Raw genomic sequence first — 13,958 nt, 5'->3', positions numbered from 1 at the left:
TTACCTTCAAAACCTTGAAATGTTTCCCCAGATGTTACCCTTTAAACACATTTTCAGTTACTGCATTACAAATCTCTTGTCTGATAGTCTTAATTAATAATAATAATAATAATAATAATAATAATAATAATAATAATAAATTTATAGTCCTTTACTGTAGGCTTATGTTTTTTTTAAGTTTTGTATTTTCCATTTCACCCTGAAATTCATTCAAGCCCCACTAGGTGTTGTGTGACGGTTAGATTTACATCCGCTGTCAGGATTAAAGCTGATAAGTTAATGGTTTCGTAAATGAAAACAATACACCACTCTTGGGATAAAAACAACACAAAAAGAGCTGAACAGTTCATCAAATTTATTTCTAAGCATGCTCATCTTTGGAGCACCAAACGAAACTTAGGAACAAGACAAATAAATATATAAAGCAAATCAAGTTATTCGTGTTTTTAGAAGGATCATATTAGAAGCACAGATAATGTATGCAATTTTGTATGCAATACAAAGTAATGCAGTTTTTCAAAAACAAAATCATTTAATTTTTTACACCTGCATTTATTGTGCCTATTTTACATACCCTAATGAGCTGTATTGCTCTTTTTAACCGTTATTTTGAATGCAATATTCTTATTATTGCAGAATTAATACACCATGAGGTGGTAAACACTCCAAGTGTCCATGAACAGAGAGAGAGACAGACAGAGAGAGAGAGAGAGATAGAGAGAGAGAGAGAGCAAGAGAGAGAGAGAGAGAGAGAGAGAGAGCGAGAGAGAGAGAGCGCAAGAGAGAGAGAGAGAGAGAGAAAGAAAGAGAATGAGATAGAGACATGGTGCTTTAGCCTGATCACCCGTTCTGATCATTATTGTTGTCTTCATTGGATGTATTTTCAGGATTAGAGCTTTCCTGTGGTTCTTCTGTGCCCTCAGCGTTTTCCACGGGTTCTTCTGACTGAGGTTCCTCCTTTGGAGGACTTTTACTAGAAGCTTCCCCATCCTCCTTTGCTGCAGGGGCTTCTGGCGAGTGTATTTTTGGTGACTGAGTTGCTGCATCTGCTGTCTCTTTCAGTAGTGGAGTGGCAGGTGCAGGTGCAGGTTCAGGTTCGGGTTCGGGTTCGGGTTCGGGTTCGGGTTCAGCTTCTGGAGCAGGTTCCTCCGCCTTTACATCTGGAAAGGTTCGATCTGGATACAAGAGTTTCAGCTGCTCTTCAAAAAAACTCTCCAGATTAGCACCAACACTGGACATCTCTGTGTCCTCCTGAAAAAAGTGCACACAAACAACAATTCAAATATATTTTAACATCAGCCACCAACTAAAATACCATGTCAAATAAAAAGTATAATCATACCTTGTGGAAAGTAGCACAGTTTTTGAAAATAAGCCTCATGTCTGCCACAAGGTCCTCTGTGCTTCTGTAACAGGGACTCTCCTTGCCCTCCAGTTTGCTCCTCACTTTAGACAGGTCCATTGGGGTTTTTATAATCTCGTTGTATTCTGGCATGGACTGCATGTTACAGAGATGTTACAATTCATTACCCAAAACTTCTCACAGCATTATCAGCTGGGCAGAATAACTTTGTTTAACTGTAAAGCTAAGACCCTGGCAGAGGTCATCTAATTTGAAGTTTCTATAAGTCTATAAGGGGTAAGAGTCTGTCCTCCATGTGTACCTGCACACATCAAGGCTTTAGGAGTATAGCTAAACTTACCGATGGTGTTACAGGCTCTTGGAAATCAGTACTGAGTTCATTGCAGTAGATGCGGAGCAACAGTCTCTCACATTTCTGTTTAATAAACGTAAGGCAAATTCAAAGAAGAGAGAATTGAATAATTAATCTCTGCCTGAAACCAAAACGGTCTACACTCATTTAGAAATGAATATAAAATATTGGATCATACTCGTCTATCCACAGGCGTGAAGGTAACTGAATCCGGATCTGGTTTCACGTTTTTTGGCTCCCCACCACTATCAGTGTCGTACTCCATTTCAGGGGAGTTAAGGTCACGGCAGAATGAGCAATACCATTCGCCACTGCAGACAAAACATTACAGGCAGGCAATGAACCATACTTTCTAAATAAAGTCTTACAACAGTCTACACAAGGCTTCTATTTAGTTTATGGTTTATCTAAGGCTAAAACAAAAACGTAAATGGCTAATAAAATGTAGGGAATTCATGTCACATACAATTATTTTGATAATTTCATTATTGACAAAGTAAACACATACACATCTCAAAGAGTTCTAATAATTATATATAATAGATATAATGACAAATTACATCAACATGCTTTTCTTATATCATGTATATTATGTTTAGCATAAAATAGTTAGTTACATACTGATTAGAAGTTATTTTCTTTAATTTCCTTTTCTGTTATTTTTTTGTGCAATGTTTTAACCTTTAAATTGAATTATGCTGATTTTAGTTATAAAACAGAATTTCTTAAGCATGGCAAAATCAATTCTGCTTACCTTGGTGATGCATTGAGAGTGGGAATATGACAGCTGAGATGGAAGACTTTGGGACATTTGTCGCAGCAGAGCAGCTCTCCTCCATTCTGGCACACAGCACACCAGTCCTCATTGGGGTCCTCTTCAATTTCAGGGCTTTTCTCTGTCTGCTGCTCTTCTGTGGGAGGTGACTCCTGCTGTTGGTTCTGAGACTGCACGCCTGTGCTATCAGGAAGACTAGCTTTGGTAGTGGTCTGGACCTGACGAACAAGAAACCCAAAGGTGTGGAGGATCAAACATACTGATTCTGATTAGACCCAACAATGCACTACATAATTGCAATCAGATACAACGTGGATACTTACAAACCGAACTTCGTCATCATCCTCAGGCTCATCCTTGATGACTATGACAGGCCCTGGAGATGACTTTCTCCTTCTCTTAGTTGTGAGGCTTGATGGCCCACTTACTGGAGGCTCTGAACGCTTCCAGGGACCAGCCCTGAAGTTGAAGAAAAGGAATGCAGGAACATAAGGTAAATGAGCAAGCTGAGAAAGATTTAAAGTGCTTGATGAAGGCAGACAGTGTGTTTAGTCTAACAGTACCCTGTCCGTGCTTCTGATGAGGTAGGAGCAGACATAGGAGAAATCTGTCTTACTGGTGCTAGAAACAAAAACAAAAAAATAGCAAACATATGCGTTATTAATGACAAAAATATTTATTTATTTGCATTCTATTTAAAAATAGGATACTTTACAAAACTTTTTCCTCAATTATAGACATGAATCACTGACTCAGTGTGTGAAGACTTTTCAATTTCATATCCACCCATAAAAATCAGGCCAAAGCGAATTAGTCATCATTCAGTCAGAGTTGTCGCATATCAAACATTTCATTTTTCATTCTGAATACACTTGAGCATTGTAGGATTAATAACGCAAACACTTTAGCATTGTAGGATTAATAACTATAGAATACTAAAGAATATAACTAAATATATTCTAATAACTAAACTATAACTAATAACTAAAGAATAAATGTGAATAAATCCCATCAGAAATGGAATACTGAGAGAGCAAACACTGTAAATACTAGAGGTAGGTAAAATAAAATTAGTGGCACATTTCTTGTGTTCATTTTCGCTCTTCGAGTTGTGTAGTTGTTTAATGTGATGCGAGTTGTTTTCGTGTGAAAATCTGTGCTGTGTATTGTAGGAAAACATTTTGAGGTCACTCTAGAATCTACTGTAACATACATTTCTCTTTGAATAATAATTTACATATCCCAGCTCTCATCACCAAATGGTGATCAAATCAGACAGTAACAATCTCCCATTCAATGCTTTGTTTAAGAGTAACACCTCTAAGCTTTTGCATTAGCATACCAGGGAGTCGACACCTGTGAGGTCTACCTCCCCTTCATCACCTGAAGGCTTTTGTTTTGTCACACCTTCAAGGCCTGCCCACTCAAAGCCTTTAAAACTGTAATGCAAGTTCCTTTTCACTGGACTTGGTGACTACAGCACCACCGCAGTGTGTTCTGATCTACAATAAAACATTCCTGCTGAACACTACTTCCGAGCCCCCTTGTCTGCTTTGGTGAATTCACAAAAGTATCTAAATGGTGTTGTGTGCAAAAGCTTAAAATAACAACTTCAGCCTAAATTTCAAGGTTTTTGTAATCGTACACACCACTTTTGTCCGGCACAGTCGGGGGCAGAGTGTGAATAAAACTAGCTCTAGGGCCAGACACCGACAAGGAAACAGCAGGGTCACTTCTCCTGCTGAGGTATGCGGCATCCATCATGTTTCTCTGCAAAAGCATACATTGCAATATGAAAATGATTATCCACTCACTTTTGCCCAAGCCACACAACCTCAACAGTCACACCTACCTGCATATAAGAGGCCTGAGATGTGAGTGGACCAGAGTTAGGGTGAGGTGCATTCTGGGAGTAGCGAGAGGGTCCTTGCAGCAATTCCATAGGTTTGGGAGGGAAGTTAGAACTGTTGATGAGACCCCTCAAGGTCTGGGGGGAAAAAAATGGTTTAGCACAACCCTACATCTTACATGAATACTGTCTAAAAACTATAAGGGCCTTATCATAAAGTTAAAAGAAGTATTAGAGTTTCCTCACACCTTTACCTGTTGTGGGATGCCAGAGTTCTGGATGAGAGTTGGGGGACTTCTCGTATTAATGTGTGGGTTGCCATACCTCCAAGCCTGCTGGGGCATGCCGGTTAAATTCTGGGAAGGTGATCCCCCCTGCATTGGTCGATTGGGTGGGGGCTGCCCTGGATGGCGCATCCCCCAAGACCAGTGATTGGGAGATACGTGTCGGTTTGGCTGCTGAGCAAGTTTCTCCACCTGCATTTGTAGCTGGGCCAGTGTGCTCTGCCTAGGCTGCTGAGCCTGAGATCCTGTCAGGGCCAAAGGGGGTCCCTCGCCTCTGGGGCCAGGGTTCATCTGCTGGAAAGGAAACGGCTGGGGGCCAGTCGGTTGCCGAGCTGAGCTTTTCTCTACCACCAGGGAACCTGAAAGATAAATATTCACTGAATGCATGCAATTGCTTGTCCTGACTTTTCAGATTATACTGGTGAATATAAGCAACTACATATTGAACATACTAATGGATACCATTTGCAATGTTGCAACTAGTACTGCAAAATTCCCTCAGAGTTTGAGAGTTTTGCATGGTTCTTGATTATGTCCATAATATCAGAGGGTTTTTTTTTTTACCCTGGGGAAGTCTCTTCTTTCATACCATCGATAACAATCTGTTAGAGTGGTGGCTGACATGTTCCTTCTTAGACATAAATCCAGCCAACACATCTTTTTAAAATGCTCATGCAACATATTTCAGTTGAACCTGCTTGGAAGAGAGCACTTACTGCCAACATTGCTAACACAAAACGCTAGTGAGCAGAGAGAAAAATCAGAATTTAGATGGGAACAAACAGTAATCATTATCTTTTTAAAAAAAAAAAAAAAAAAAAAAAATACATGCGTGTGGCAGTCTGGGAAAATCTGCAGGACTTTGATGTGGCTGAATTCAAGCAAAGAAACAAACATGAGAGAAGCCACGAGAGAGCCATAAAACAAAACCTTTTTTTTTATGGCTAAGATCGTTGTTTTCTGTTCAACTATAAGAAAGCAGCACTATATTTCACCAGGATTGCATGGCCATGTTTTTATTTACTAGCAATGTGCTTGGAAGGGAGCACTTACGGCCAACATTGCTAATACAAAGTGCTAGTGAGCAGAGAGAAAAATCTGAATTTATCTATATTTAGCCTTTTCTTTCTAAAAGTCTTCAGACAATCAGCTGTCAGTCTATCTTTCCAGAATGACCCCTCACCTGTCTGACCTGAAAGTGAGATACTCCAGATAACCTACATTTTGGGCCATTTCTGAGAAGCTTCATGCCACTAGATCAGCCGAACTGTCATCAGTCGGTCAGTCATTTCATCAGTCTTTGACGGTCACCATGATACCACAAAGTTTAAGATACCTGATTTCAGTCTTACCAAGGTCAACATTTGACGCCCAAAAAGCAGCCCGGCACTGGAAGCGAACTGAACTCTGAGGAACATAGGAAGTATTGCACTTTGCTCGGAGAAGATACTGGATTTGATACAAGATCTGAAAACAGAGAAAGAAAATGATTTCTCCATCAGTAACCTGACAATGAGAAATTCAACCAAGTATTCATGTCTGACTGAGCTGGAAGACTTACCAGCCGTTTACAGTACAGAAGTGCAGTGCCACTGTTACTGGCTGTCGCCCATTTTGTGAAGCTAATCACATGATCGAGATGCTTGGTGAGGGAGGAGATGTCTTCCTGCTGTTTCTTCAGCACCATCTCATGATCTTTTGTCAGTGCCTAAATGGACACAATTATCAAATAACTTTGTAACTCTTCTTAAATTAAATACTCCAACTGTTTTAAACCTAGTCTGTGTCTACCTCATCTGTAGCATGTGTGTTTACCACAAACAAGAAGAGAAAATAATGTTTTAATTATTAAATCAGATGTGGGGCAATCAAACATTTATGCAAAATGCCTTTTTTATCCCTTTCTATTAATACTTTACATCAGCTCTAAGTATAATGCATGCCATCAGAGATAGTACTACTAGAATCATCTGTGGTTAGGTGTTACCAAATTATTAAGCTTGTGCTTAATCGCACTCAAACACCACAGGACACCTGATCTGTATATGGAATATCTTTGCACTTTATTGCTCTGCCAAATGGGATAAAACTACACAAGCTGTAGTAAAGACTGTATCCTGGGTGCTCTAATCTCAAGAGTGTGTGAATGTTCTGGTTTTGAATTGAAAAGTCTTGTTCATGGTAATTATACATACACATTACAGACACAGTGCATACAGATTACATAAAAAAATTGAATTTTTTACACAATTAAAAATTGTGTGAATAATTATTTATCTAGTACCTCGAGCTGGTTGATTAAGATCTTCCCTTTTCTGTTTATTTCCATAATTAGATTGCAGATGGCCTTTTTAATCTCATTGGTAACAGTTTTGCGGTTTTCATCCACTTGCTGAAGACTGTGGAAAAGGAAGATTGAACACTAAGCAAGTCTGAGCTTGCAAGAGAAACACTGCATCATTTCACTTCACATAGATGTATTCTGGAAATGTACTTAACCCATTATTTATAGTGTCGGACACCTCCCCGATGGCCTTCCGTTTCTCCTGAAGTTGGCTCGTCATCTTCTCTAGGTGTTCCCTGTGGTTTCTATATGCATCCTCCAGAAACTGATAGCTGCAAGGTGAAGCAAGTCAGGTTTAAAAAAATATCACCACTTTGTAAATGCCGTAACCGAAGTAACAAGGGATACTAGAATAATTACTTATGGTCCTTGTGCTTGAGTAACTGACAGTCTCTGCAGGTGAGACGATCACAAGTTTCACAAAACAACTTCAGAGGCTCTTGCTTGTGGACCTCACAGAAAACCGGTTTCTGTGTGGAAGCACCCATTGCTTCTGTTAATGAAAAATAAATAATGTTTACCACAATGGGAACAAACAGTAATCATTATCTTAAAAAACATACATGCGTGTGGCAGTCTGGGAAAACCTGCTGGGCTTTGAAGTGGCTGAATTCAAGCAAAGAAACAAACATGAGAGAAGAGAGAAAAATCCTTTTTTTATGGCTAAGATCGTCATTTTCTGTTCAACTATAAGAAAGCAGCACCATATTACACCAGGATTGCATGGCCATGTTTTTATTTACTTTTTAATCTTGCCTAAACTGTCTGCTACAACTTTATTTTTTAATTGGAAGCTGTTGAATAGCAATGTGCTGAGGTAAAACAGACACAGGCCTCATCAGTTCAGCTTGTAATAAGATACCAGCTGTCCACAAGCGGAATATAGTAACGTCATTTTCTGTTGTTTTTTTTAATACTAAAAGTTCAGGAAATTCTGTAATTTCAGAACTATGTAGTAGTATAATACAGGAGAATATAGCAAAACATGTCTAAATCTGACCATGTGATTTGATAAACTGGGTTAGGTCTTCTACAGGGACTTTTAAAAAAAGGAGAATGACTGTTTATAGCTGCTATAGTGTAACTAATAAAGGGAACTTAAACATTAAACTTGGTTAAATAATGTAACCATAATAAAGTAATGGTCAGCTCTGGTGTGGTAGCAGCTCATTATTTAATTATATTGCTATGAACACACACCTCATCCTGTTTTATTCCTGGAATTAAGTACAGTTCAACTTCTTCATTTGCATCATTTTATTCTCTTCATGTACTCATTCTATCCTGCCTTTATGAAGACATTTCAGTTACCTGAAGACATCTCCTCCATTTGCCTGATTGTATGGTCTCTAGTGAACTTTACACGCTGGTGAGCCTCGATGCAGGTGACGCACAGGAATTCCACACACTCCACACAGAAGCCAGTTGCCTCTGTGTTGTCGTCACAGCTCATACACAGCTGAAGGGGGGGAAAGGGACAAATGTAGCATTAGCAGGTAACGCAATAAAAAGAAAGCAAAGCGTTTTTTGAGATGCAACAGTGGAACATTAATGCAATTCCTGAACGAAATAAAATCTGCACTGAAGTATGAGGTCAGTATTTCATGTGATGATGTGTCCTGTGTTGTATGCCCATATCACTCCTCAATCACACAGCATGACTGTCTATTTTTGCTTTTCTTTCAGCTGCACATGAAAAACTGATGATCATTAAACAAGGTAGGCTACGATATCCCTCCACAAACACAATATAAAGTATATTTAAGAAACTGAACGTTCCTAAACTGAACATTCGCAATGAATAATTTTAAATATTGAGCATGTTAAAGAAGAGTAAGTGTCCGTTCAGTTACAACCATCTTGCTTAGACAGTTATACTTGCTTTGGTAAGCCAAGATGGAGTTACAGAAGTATTTCTTGACCTGCAGTGATATATATTGAAAGGACACCCAAGACAGACAGGTACTTGCAATATTTCTTTCAAATTGGTCTCAACAGTCTCAGAATTTTAGATTATAGCAGAAGTAACACATCTTTATAATAAACTGTAACACAGATCTTTGTTCAATATATTAACTAAACCAGTAAAGTAATAAAACAGAAAGCACCATGCAGCGTGCAATCATGAGGCTACTGACTGGTGTACAAGTAAGTTAAATGAAACATTGGAACAGTACTGTCTTTCATAAGCTTCGTATCTTACCAGTATCACACAGCACACTTAAAGTAATGACAGACAGCAGCATGGACCAGCCTTCTAATTAGTGTTGGTTATCCACATGCAGTCTCAAGCTTTAATTCTGGCTTGTTTAGTCATGTGGTTTGTTAAAGGTCAGCAAAAGTGGGCTCAGAGTGTTTAACTTTACTGGGAAGTTGAAAAGGAATGTGATTTACAGAAAAGGTAAATTAGATATGTATGAGTGACGTGAGAAGAATGGTGAGATTTGACATGATCGCAAAGAGAAAAAAAATTTCTTATTCCTTCACAGACATACAGATCTCTGTATTTCTTCACAGCAAAACGTGTCAGCGACTGACAGACAGAAACGAAAAGACTGAAGTAAGATTTCTGTGGATGGTCTCACATGGGTAGCCTTATGTCCAGTTAGGGTTGCAAAATTCTGGGGATTTTCAAGGACTTTCCATGGGAGTTAACAGGAATATATGGAAATAAAATGTGAATTTGCAAAATTGGTTATATAAGCCTATAACAGGGAAATTAAATGTAGTTGAAAAAATTATCTTGCAGCATAATCTTGGTTAAAACGACCAGATTGAATGCAATTTCAGTTGAATTTCTACCCTGTATATTCCTCAATCACATGCACACAGCACTGCAGGGCTATTGAGGATGCACCTCCACATGCACTGTGCATTTCTCCATAACATGCAATGTTCATTTCTTGAATCACAAAATAATCTTAAAAAATGTCCATCTTGGTGAGTAGTCATGTAAATTACATAAATATTACATTACAATTCCCCCTATTTTCCAGGCTCTGACCATCACAAGAACGTTGAAGCCACAGTTCTGCATTTGAACCCGAAGACTACAATTTTGGGACTTTTTTTGGAAGGGAAAGGATGGGGGATACTTTCGTTTTACAGCAAACATAAGGAATTTTTTTTTTTTTTTATTTTTACATTCAATGTTTATGCTTTTGCGTTCTTCAGTGAAAGAATTAATTAAAGTTCTACTTACAATTAAATCAGTCAAAAATCTCATTTATGCATTAGTTTGCTTGCATGGCAGCTCATGACCAAACAAAATGTTTATATTTATATTTGTATATACAGTTTATATAAATTTCCCCAAATTTCTAAATAATTTAAGTAAAATTCTCATTAATTCCCAAGTTAAGTTTTTAACTTGGAATATTTCCAAAATTCCTGAGATGAAACTCCCATGGAAACTTTCCAGAAATTTCCCGAACCCTTTGTAACCCATTTAAGTCTCATCCATTCATCAGTGAATAAGTTCACTTTTTTTAACTATCTAGTAGTATATCCATCAAACATAACAGCAACATACTCATTAAAAAAATGCTTGTGTGTGCGTGTGCGCGCATGTGTCTGAAAACAACTAGTTCCTCATAGACTGAAGATATAATGACTATGGTTTTTCCCCCTTTACACCCCCCTACATGCATTAAAAAAGGTTCATTGGATAGACAAGCCTGTACGCGTTCTCATGAGAAAGGAAATGTCTGGACACAGCATGGTTTAAAATTTTTTGTGGTCTCAGTATCCACCCTGGAGTGAAATGCTCCCTCACACCACAACAGACACACGACTGGAGAAGGATTTCATCTAAAGTCTTAGAATTTAAGGACATACGTGATTCTTTGTCTGAAGTAACCACTGACGCATAATTATCTATTATACCAAGGCACTCAAATAACTTATGTATTTGAATGATTTCTTTCATGATTTCTATGACAATTCGAAGCTAAAAGCTTTAATGACCTCATAAATGACCCTGATGCTCATCCTGAGGTTTCAACACACCCGGTACTGATTTTGCAACATACAGATATTAATGTGTCTCATAGTCACACTTTCCAGTGCAACCCAGAAGAGGATGAGTTCAAGTCTTGGTTTCTCCCTCATGTCATCTCTGGGGAGTTTTTCCTCGTGATTCCTGCTTCTTGCTTATATGCACATTAGGGATCTAGATCTACATGTGGAGTTCTGTAAAGCTGCTTTGTGACAATGTCTATCGTTGAAAGAAGTATAGAAACGAAACTGAAATGAACTGAATGTTTAACCACACTCTAGCTGACAGAAGCTAAAAAAGAATAGTAGAATATTAGGTGATCACATTACAAGCCATTATGTGCTTTTCTCTTTAGAACCGGTTTCTAATCTCAGCGAGAACAGAGCATTTGTGTACCTGACTGGTCTTCTCCACGGTGCTGCTTGGCACCTCCATAGTGTCCTTGGCAAAGAAGTTATCCAAAACCTCCACTTCCATGCACTCCTGATGACAAACCGGGCATCGGATCACGTTTACTGCTGTGCGCAAACAAAGAACATCAGTCACTGTAACATGGACATGACAATAGCTTTATTATAGTGAATGGAAAGATGGGATACATCTTGACTATCTTCTGAGGTCCTGTCTGAAACTAGTGAATGCTATGTTACATACAATATGTTAGTAGGCACATACAGGAAAGTGTGCATGATGCATGTACATCCTGTTGAATTAAATCAACCCTGGTTTCAGTCAGGCTTATTGAACCTGTTTTACACTGTGTGATTTCAGCGTGAAGATTATTACTGCTCACAAGACTGTATGAGACGATGAGAAAATCTTACCTGAACTCTATAACAGCCAGTATGATAACGTGCCCATGCCCGATTATACAACATGACTAAAGAAAATTTCTGCTTATATCAATAAATCATCTGTGCAGTGAACGGGCTCAAATTATGAGTTTCATTCTGCCTTTCCACTACTGTATTTGTAGCTGTCTCTGGAGTTTTGGCTAACCCCATGCTGTTCTAATATTGGAGGCTTTTTAAGCTAGGTTTACACTGTTCCGTTTTCAGCCTAATACTGCCATCACGGGCAAAAATTACACATTGTTAAAAAATTCTTTGTTTTCTTAGGACGTATATGAGCACAGTTCAAGCAGTGGCAGATTTTTTGTGTTAAAATCTCTGTGTCTGAGGCTGCTACAAAGCCACCAAAGGGATGATGGCACGGGATTATGAGAAACAAACAGAGCAGATACAAAGGAAATTGTGACAAGTTAAAGAAATAATGGTGAAATCATTTAATCATATTAAACTGATATTGAAGTACGTTTCTGATTATGTAACCCTGTGTTCTGCATGACCCCAGATCACACTGTCTGAGGACACATGGAAAATAAAAGAAATCTCCAATGGCAGTTCTATTGTTAGAGAATCATCATATAATCACTCATTTTCTCAAAGAATTTTTAATATTCCCAGAACCTTTGACTTTCAGCTGTCTTTGTTTACAAAGGCATTTGATCGGCCACTGATGAGCACATCACCTTGTGTGTCCTAAGACCAAATATCTCAATTCGCAACCGAATAACTTGCCTACAAGATGCATTTTTTTTCTTTATGTCTGTAAACAAAAATCACACAATGTAAAGATAGCATATAATAACTGACCAGGTGAAAGACCATAGCTTACTGTTTAGGATGATTTAACAATATTCAATCCCCCCTACTCATAAGTGAACCCAGGCTCAGTTCAAACTGGACCACAGATGGACGGAAATAATGAAATAAATTGAGCCGATCGATCCCTGAACATGGACAGAGTACTGAATAATGAGGATGATTTGAAGTAATCATACATGGCTTGCCTTGTCCCTCAGCAGACATCTGGTGGTTTGTGCTCTGCTCTGTGTAGGCCAGGCTCCTCGATGGAGATGGAAGGCATCTTTTGCAGAAGGAGTGCAGACATGGTAGCAGTTTGGGCTCCCTGCTGTGGAAGCTGAGCTTACACAGGGGGCAGATGTCCAGCAGGCCCAAGCTGCCCTCCTCTTTCGGCTTGGCCTCTTGGATCGGTTTGCTTTCCGCCTCGTTTTCCACGATGATCACGATATCATCCGATTCTATCGTATCCCCGTTTTCCTCCATGGTCTCAAAGCACAAAATGTGTCTGGATATTACAACTTCCTAATAAGAGTAATGCATATGAACAATAAAAATCCTGAATCGAGTCGCCTCTAGCAGTCGCATGGTGGCATCATGGAAGCTTTCTCTTGTTTAGAAAAGGTATCGAAAACCGTGGTACATAGCTAACTACTGCTTTACAGAAGGCACGTGCGTATTCACGAGTAACGTTCTCATAGCGAAGTGCTAACACGGAAAATTAAAAATGTATATGTATGTACCTAACTCCAGTTGTGTTACCGTGACAGCAAGCTAGCAAGCAAAACGCTAACTATTAAACAAAAAACACATACACATACAGGGGGAATTCGTTTCGACGGAACACACTTTACATACAATCTAAATCGCCTAGAATTAGTGTTCAGTGTTTACAAACACTACATCCAACACAAAGCTTTAGTACAAACGAAACTAGCTCGGAGACTGTGTTTATCGCTGCTCGCTAGCTAACGAACAGACGGAGTTCAAATACAGATCCTTACAGCCTACCTGTATGCACTACGCAGTATGAGAACTTACGGCTTGTCGCGCCTACATAGTGCACTACATATCCTAATCAAGTGTATTTGAGATTTAGCCCATGTAACGAGGCCGCGGAAACGACTACGGTAAGCGTGACGTGTCAAACTGACTGCGCGTTTGTTGTTCGCGTTTCTGTACACTCCCCTACCCTTGGGGGTGGTCTGCTACGAGTAGGCGGGGGGGGTCTGCGTGGAAAATCAGTTATGTTTTTATTACAGCATGTATAACAAAGTTAATTCAACATCACTGACAACTACATCTAATTTATTATTACTAACCATCAACACTAGATTAATACATACCCAAC

At 39.0% G+C, this 13,958-nt stretch overlaps 1 protein-coding gene across 6 annotated transcripts; it reads right to left on the bottom strand.

The window, feature by feature from the left end:
- Window positions 1–338: 338 nt before the first annotated feature.
- Window positions 339–13,637, bottom strand: trim24 (tripartite motif containing 24). Of its 6 annotated transcripts, none has more exons than XM_058417485.1 (18): window positions 12,817–13,637; window positions 11,361–11,482; window positions 8,279–8,426; window positions 7,328–7,460; window positions 7,123–7,239; window positions 6,908–7,022; window positions 6,185–6,331; window positions 5,976–6,090; window positions 4,588–4,982; window positions 4,343–4,477; window positions 4,140–4,260; window positions 3,054–3,111; window positions 2,814–2,949; window positions 2,470–2,708; window positions 1,894–2,026; window positions 1,704–1,778; window positions 1,343–1,498; window positions 339–1,251 (listed from the first exon to the last, which is right to left on the bottom strand). In XM_058417485.1, the coding sequence occupies exons 1-18, from the start codon at window positions 13,091–13,093 to the stop codon at window positions 841–843; spliced, it is 3,033 nt and encodes a 1,010-aa protein (XP_058273468.1). In that variant the 5' UTR covers window positions 13,094–13,637; the 3' UTR covers window positions 339–840. The 6 variants fall into 6 exon arrangements, with proteins under 6 accessions (XP_058273468.1, XP_058273469.1, XP_058273465.1 ...); XM_058417486.1 differs by having other exon boundaries at window positions 11,361–11,479; XM_058417482.1 differs by having other exon boundaries at window positions 11,361–11,479; window positions 12,808–13,636.
- Between the last annotated feature and the right edge of the window lie 321 nt (window positions 13,638–13,958).

The sequence above is a fragment of the Hemibagrus wyckioides genome, linkage group LG19, assembly GCF_019097595.1.
Source record: "Hemibagrus wyckioides isolate EC202008001 linkage group LG19, SWU_Hwy_1.0, whole genome shotgun sequence".
Lineage (NCBI taxonomy): Eukaryota > Metazoa > Chordata > Actinopteri > Siluriformes > Bagridae > Hemibagrus > Hemibagrus wyckioides.
Note: the sequence above shows the minus strand (reverse complement) of the source record. Positions and strands in the feature narration are given on the sequence as shown.